Source organism: Castanea sativa, chromosome 5 (genome assembly GCF_040712315.1).
Source record: "Castanea sativa cultivar Marrone di Chiusa Pesio chromosome 5, ASM4071231v1".
Lineage (NCBI taxonomy): Eukaryota > Viridiplantae > Streptophyta > Magnoliopsida > Fagales > Fagaceae > Castanea > Castanea sativa.
In genome coordinates this window covers 24,935,478-24,942,878 of record NC_134017.1, presented here as the reverse complement: position 1 = coordinate 24,942,878, position 7,401 = coordinate 24,935,478, and the positions used below count along the sequence as shown (strand labels likewise).

Sequence of the window (7,401 nt, the reverse complement as noted above, 5' to 3'; positions counted from 1 at the left end):
AGGTTCAAAAAAGGTAATTAGACGATGAGTATTGGTGAACTTATATGCTATTATAACTAATCATCTTTATACTACTTTCAATTGCTATTCAACAAAGATTTTGGGACATATAAATGGAAATGGAAGGGTATGATCTATATGGACAGTAGTAAAATTTTAGCTCATTACTGTGTCTATTGACGCATCTTGATCCTTTTATTTATTTTTTTCTCTTCTTTGGGTTTTGGCTTCTTGATCAAAGTATATTACATGGAAGCTTATCTATTCAAATGTTTTGTTCATGTTTACTTGGTTTTCATATGAGCTTTGATATACTATTTATATTTGACAGGTCGTAGGATTTTGTTGCACTTTGAAGCTGTTGATTCTGCCTTCTGTGCATGGGTAAATGGGGTTCCTGTAGGATATAGGTAATTAAGCATATTTCTAATGAATTTTTTTGTAAATTAAATTAAGTTTACTCCATTTAGTTTCTGTCATTTTGATATCCTATATTTTCTCTACCATTTTATGTAGTTTTCTCAGTGACCATTTCCTGTTTCAGTGACAATTGATTTTTGGAACCTGCTAATCATTTAATAAATGTTTTTTGTTGATATTGTTTCAGCCAAATCGAGAAGATGAATATGCTAGAATTGAGGCAGCCGGAGGCAAGGTCATATAGTTGAATTGGGTTTCAAGGGTGAGAGTGAGGGTTTTTGATGATTAATTACTCAAAAGTGGGATTGTATGTCTTGCTGGGTTATTTATTTATTTTTAAATTCTTTTAAAATTTTTAACTTGGAATGCCTGTATTGAAAAATGTACTATGCTTATGTTGTCGTATTGTTTTTGTGGACAGTTGATAATCGAATTTGTGGAGAAGGAAAACATTCCATTGGAAGGAGCAAGGCCGGCCCAGATATTGCTGGGGAGGGACAATAGGCCTAGTGGGGAATCTCTACTTGAAGCTGCAAAACAAGTGCGTAGCCTCTTCCATTAATAACTATGAACTTTGCACTAATATTTTGGTAATTGTTTCATTTACTTAAGTTTGATTTGCTTCTGTTTTACATTCGGTTAAAGGGAATCAATTCAATTCTTGGAGCGGTTGCCATTGATATGGGAATTGTGACAACCCCACAACTACATTGGATGGTTCGTGCACAAAAGGGTGTGAAAGCGTCTGAACTTGATTATTTTGAACAGCTATCGAGCTCATTCAGGTTAGTTTGAGATAAAGGTGAATATAATATGATAATTTGTTCGATATTATGTTCTTTCAAAATGCCGTCGCTAAGGAGTTTATGTTACTTGGTAGGTGCTTGATGGATTTGATCCCTAGTGGCAGCACATTCAATGAGGTGGATTACAAATTGGTGGTGGATGGAGCTAACAGTGTGGGTGGAGAAAAGGTTGAAGTTTTAAAGAAAAGGTTGGATGGTTTGGCTATTGAGGTTCGTAATTCTGGGAAAGATGGAGGTGTACTCAATGAAGGAGTTGGTGCTGATTATGTCAGATATTCCTTTATTACACACGCATCTTTTGTGGGATTAAATCATGTTGTTTTGAAAGATGCTTATTGTTAATGGATTGGCCATTAAAAAAAAAACATAAGCAGCTGACAGGCAGAGTGGAAGAGAAAAGGAGATGGTCTGAGGGGATTCATCAGGCTATAGAGGCTAAAGAAGGTCTGAAGATTCAGGTATCTTGATGTTTAACATTAGGTTATGAAGTTTGTTCTGCACATTTTTTTGATTGTGTTGAACTTATCTGATTCAAAGTGTCAATTTTTACACTTTTTAGGCTGATTCAGTTATTGTGGCTCAAATCACATATCAGTCACTCTTTAAGCTTTACCCAAAGCTGTCAGGGATGACTGGGACTGCAAAAACAGAGGTATGGATGTTAATATGGATTTTGACATTGTAATTAACCATATTTTGAATTTAATGCTTTGCTAGATTTTTGCAATGCATTTCTCACAAAAAGAGTTATTATTGCAGGAAAAAGAGTTTTTGAAAATGTTCCAGATACCAGTTATTGAAGTGCCCACCAATCTTCCAAATATTCGTAAAGATTTACCCATCCAAGCTTTCGCTGTAGGGAATTTGATATTTATTCTTGATTTTGTTTTTGAAGTCTTCTTTATTTCAACTTGACTAATGACTTGAGTTGTGTTATTTTTAGACTGCTCGTGGAAAATGGGATCATGTTCGTCAAGAAGTTGCATACATGTTTAGACTGGCTCCTCTATGCATAATGGCAATGAAATATTGATGATGAAAAAAGTTGTTAGAGCAATAAGAGTATGTATATCCTCATGAAGCCCTTCCACCAGTACCAAGTAGCCTAAAATTAATATTCCTATGGTGCTATGAAGTTTATTCTTGAAATGGCTTGTTTTGAATGATAAATTAATCATTTGAAAGAAAATTGCATGAGCAGATCCTTCGTTGATAGTGATATATGGAGGAAGGAAAAGCAATGCATTCCATGCACTATGTTGATGTGGTAACTTGTTTTGGAATATGAGTGCATACCTTTCAGATTATGATTTACAAAGGGATGAACATGACTTTGTCGTTTATTGTAATTTAATACTATTAGTTATTTCCTTTAGGCCCATCAAGTTAAGTTAGTGATTTATTTATTTTTGCGTTGGTGCCGTTTGATGTCAATCACCTTGGTTTAGTTTGAATACTGAAATATCTTAGGTTATATGCATCTTCCTAGTAATATTATCTTTTGAAGGTTTCAGAGGCAGCTGATATATGACTAAGAGCTCTTATTTTCTTGGTGCAGTGTGGAAAATTCTGAACATTTGTCTGATCTGCTGAGGGAATGGAATATACCCCACAATGTCCTGAATGCACGACCCAAGGTTTGTTAATATTTTACTCATTTTGACCTTACCGTTGAATGCACAATTTGTCTCTTGCTCATTGGATGGCCTATTTTTTTTAATTAATTAAATCAGTATGCTGGTAAGGAGGCTGAGATTGTTGCCCAGGCAGGGCAAAAGAATGCCATAACCATTTCCACAAATATGGCTGGTAGAGGCACTGATATAATACTAGGAGGAAATCCAAAGGTAGGTGTTCTTGTTAGATTACTTATATACCTCCAACTTTCAATTTAAAGAATATATTCTATCATTTTGGTCTCAGGGTAAGTTAAGATGAACTGATAATGCATATGTATGTATATTTTTAGTTTGATTACTTTGATATTTTCTTGTTTGGAGTATTGCTTTGACAATGAGCAGGACTAACTGTCGTTTCTGTTGTGATATGTAAGATGCTTGCAAAAGAAATTATAGAGGACCGGTTACTTTCAGGTTTAACACGAGAAGCTCCTAATGTTGAAGTTGATGGTGGGGAAATTTCACAACAGGTGATCTATTGTGGTCTCTAAGTGCTGCTAAACAATAAATTCTGTGTTTAACTTTTCCTTTTAGTATAGGTATTGTCAAAGATAAAGGTTAAATCATCATCATTGGCTCTGCTTGCCAAGGCAGCCCTAACGGGTTTGTGACCTCACACTTGAAATATTTTATTCCAAGCTCATTTTGGATGAATTTTCTGTTGTATTTTTCTTTGAAGTATGCATATATATAATTGATGTTTTCTGCTCATTTCTATGTGAATCACCCAGCTAAATATGTATGCAAAAGTGAGGGTAAGAGCTGGACATATCAAAAGGCAAAAAATTTGATCTTGGAAGCTGTGGAAATGAGTCAATCAATTAATTTGAAAGATATAGAAAACCTTGTTGATGAAGAGTCTGAGATGTACCCTCTTGGCCCTACTATAGCATTAGCTTATCTGTCAGTTCTGAAGGATTGTGAAGTCCACTGTTCACGTGAGGGGTATGAGGTGAAAAGAATAGGGGGTCTTCATGTGATTGGCACATCCTTGCATGAATCACGTAGAATAGATAACCAGGTGAGCCCTTAATTGCATGATGGTTTCAGTGTAAGCCAACAATTTAGATTCTATGGATTCTCCCTCTGTACTTGGGTTGAGCCCCCCATTGGGTAATTTTCATTGATTTATTCACTCATTTGAAAAAAAAAATTTGTGGTTCCTTGTTATGTATTCCAATGTAGACATGGTTCTGATCCATAAATGGTGATGCTTTTAAAGAGCTTCGTGGAAGAGCTGGAAGGCAAGGGGATCCTGGATCAACACGGTTAATGGTGAGGTAGTATACTGTTCAATGGTATTTGGCATCTGTAAATAGCTATGACAAAGAAAAATGGAGAAGAAAGTTTTTTAGCTATCTGTAAATCTAAATGGCTTTAGTCAGCTATTATAATATAGAACTCAAAATGATTTCTGCTTCTGCTAATTTCCTTTTCAGTACTGAACAACAGGTACTAAAAAAGGAAATAAATCTGCTCTGAATTGAAAGGGGTTCAAATTCTTAAATCCCATATGTTCAAAGCTATGCTAGTTATGAAGACTGAAGCATTAAATCTGGACTAATTAAGTTTGAGGGCCATATTATTCCTTATAGCCTTGATTCTTGGGTGATTCTGTGTGGACTTATAATTGATCTCTCCATTCATTTTGGAAGTAATAAGCACGTCTAGTTGAATAGGCTGTGGTTAGACAAACTTCAATTGGTTTCTTGCAGCCAAAATAATCGGACACTTGTGTGGTTAGGCTTGGCTATGTGTTGTTCAACTTTTAGTCTTTTTATTTTTCCTTTTCTTTTTTGAGCAGAAGGGGAAGGTGGGCTGGGTGGATGTTTTGGGAATGTTATTGTCTCTCTTAATTCTACACGGCACAAAAGGGAGGAATAATGGAATATAAACATATATGCATTGTATATAGATATTTAAAATCTAACTGTATCAAATATGATGAGTTTCAGAAGAGAAAACAAATGATAATTTTCAATAAATTTATAAACCAAAATGAAGAAGGTGAAACTTGTAAGATAATACTTAACAAAAGTTAAATAGAAACTTGTAAGATCTATAGGGGCAGGATCAAATGTAGTTTTTGGTAGTCGGTACTGCATTTCCCATATATGCTCTAAGTTTTCTTATTCCTTTGAGTCAAGTCAGTGAATTTACCATTGCGAATATTATTTTGTTATGAATTAGTTATCTGTTCAGTCTGATTTGCTGAATGGAGTCAAATTATGAACTAAGAATAAGGAACCTTCATATGTTCATATGTTGGAGAAAGATAAGTTAGGTGTAGATGTTGAAGTGAGCTGGTCATGTGGCCTGCTGGAGGATTGGAGATAATTTAATTATTGAAACTAGAGTTTCAGAGAGTGAACTTCGACATTTCCATATAAATTAAATGGCTTTGATAAAACAAGGAGTGCTACACCAATCTATATTATCTTTTATCTCATTTTGTCATTTGGCTAAAAGTTAGTTTTGATGTGTTGAATCATGATATTGTTATTATGATCTTTTGGTAATTATGTGATTTTTAAACTGTAATGTTTTTCAAGGAGTGGACTTCTAACATTAGAATTTATAACTTTGTCCTTGCTGTAGATTCCACATGGAACTTCGAACCAAATAAATGAACTTTTTCAGATTTCTGATGTTCTTATTTTTAGTAAGGTGCTTGTCTTAGCTAAAGTCTCATGCTACATATTTATGTAACAGCTTGCAGGATGAGATGTTTCAGAAGTTTAATTTTGACACTGAATGGGCAGTGAGACTTATATCTAAGATTACAAATGATAAGGATGTACCAATTGAGGGTGAAACAATTGTAAAGCAGGTTATGGTCTAATTTTTCCATGATATCTTTTTCATCCACTCATTCTTGTATGCTTTTTTTCTTTTATTATTTGTGCATTCTGTTTTGTGTTTGATTAGAGTCTTCCTTTTATTGCTAACATAGATTATCATAAACTTATAGCTCTTGGCGTTGCAAATCAATGTGGAGAAGTACTTTTTTGGCATAAGAAAGAGCCTGGTTAAGTTTGATGAAGTATTAGAGGTATGCATGGAAGTGCCTTTTCTAAATTTTAGGTACAACCCTTTCCTATGAATTGCTTTTACACTGCAAAGATCTTTGATATTTATTGGATTTAAATAAAAACTTGTGCTAGTTATCTATCAGTAATTTGATTTTCTTATATCAGGAGCAAAGAAAGCATGTCTATGACCTTAGGCAATTAATTTTAACGGGTGATAGTGAAAGTTGTTCCCAATACATTCTCCAGTGAGTGCCTTTTAGTTTTTAGTAATTCCATTTGTGCTACTCTGTCCTTTTAGATCACATTTTGAATGTTGAATTTTTATTTTTATGGTTTTCCCCCCCTCTAAAAACAATCTGATAGGTACATGCAGGCAGTTGTGGATGAAATTGTTTTTGGAAATGCTGATCCATTGAAGGTAGTTGGGATCTTGTCATAGGATGTTGTATATTATTGTGCACTGATTCATTTCACTTATTGCCTTGTTTGTGTCTGATAGCATCCAAGGAGTTGGAGCTTGGGGAAGCTCATGAAGGAATTCATCTCAATTGCTGGGAAGCTGTTGGATGGTGAGCTGATTTGTACCAATTACTCGGTCCTGGATTTCTTTGCACTATGTTTTTTTAAGGCAAAAATACCATTTTGGTCCCTACATTTTGGTAGCAGATCATTTGGTTTATGTTATTTTCAACTTACAGTAATTTAGTCCTTATCGTCAATTCACTAATGGAAATTGACTGCAAGTTGAAAATAAGAGTGACCAAATTTACTACTACTAAAATGTAGGGATCAAATTGAAAGTGACCTCAATTTATAAATTCATAATGCAGCCAAATACCCTCAAGGCCAATCTTTTATACGACCATCGGGTACTGAGGATGGCATACGAGTTTATGCAGAGGCATCAACACAGGAAGCAGCTGACAGCCTAGCCAACTCTGTGGCCAAACTTCTGGACCAGTTCCTAGGGTTTAGCAGCTCTTGAAGTCTTCGTTGTAACTAATGTTTTATTTGGAGATTTGTCATATAGAGTTGGTCCTTAGTTGACCAGCTTGATTTTGATTTAGTGTTACTGATTGTTGAATTTGTAACTGATTACTTAGAACTATGAGTTGGTAGGAGATATACTTTGATACTTGGCAGACACATAACGGGAAGAAGCATAGACAGCAAACATTGCAATAATGTGGAATGATAGTTAAGTATTAATTTTGTTTTGGATTTGAAAGGGATAATTTTTGTATTCACAAAACTAAGCATTTGAAATGAGTCAACTTTGCTTCAGATATTCCTTTATTGAGTCCCATGAAACTCTGTCCAACCAACCTTTCCACTACGACTTCAGGTGAAGGTCCCAACTTCTGCATCCATTGGGGTCGAGTGTGTTGAAGACCACACTTTTAACAGTCCATAGCATATTGGACTTAAATTTGCTCTCTTGATAATTTGCTTCTTTTTAATTCA

The 7,401-nt window shown here is 34.8% G+C and overlaps 1 protein-coding gene across 1 annotated transcript; it reads left to right on the top strand.

The window, feature by feature from the left end:
- Positions 1 to 286: 286 nt before the first annotated feature.
- LOC142634432 (protein translocase subunit SECA2, chloroplastic-like) lies at positions 287 to 7,164 on the top strand. The gene is made up of 20 exons (XM_075808722.1): positions 287 to 410; positions 608 to 682; positions 842 to 961; positions 1,066 to 1,205; positions 1,301 to 1,684; positions 1,786 to 1,878; positions 1,986 to 2,081; positions 2,170 to 2,226; positions 2,765 to 2,863; positions 2,960 to 3,073; positions 3,280 to 3,375; positions 3,445 to 3,508; positions 3,637 to 3,926; positions 4,130 to 4,185; positions 5,618 to 5,735; positions 5,877 to 5,957; positions 6,103 to 6,182; positions 6,301 to 6,355; positions 6,437 to 6,506; positions 6,724 to 7,164. Exons 5-20 carry the CDS (start codon positions 1,568 to 1,570, stop codon positions 6,867 to 6,869), a joined length of 1,632 nt encoding a protein of 543 aa, XP_075664837.1. The 5' UTR covers positions 287 to 410; positions 608 to 682; positions 842 to 961; positions 1,066 to 1,205; positions 1,301 to 1,567; the 3' UTR covers positions 6,870 to 7,164.
- The last annotated feature ends 237 nt before the right edge of the window (positions 7,165 to 7,401 follow it).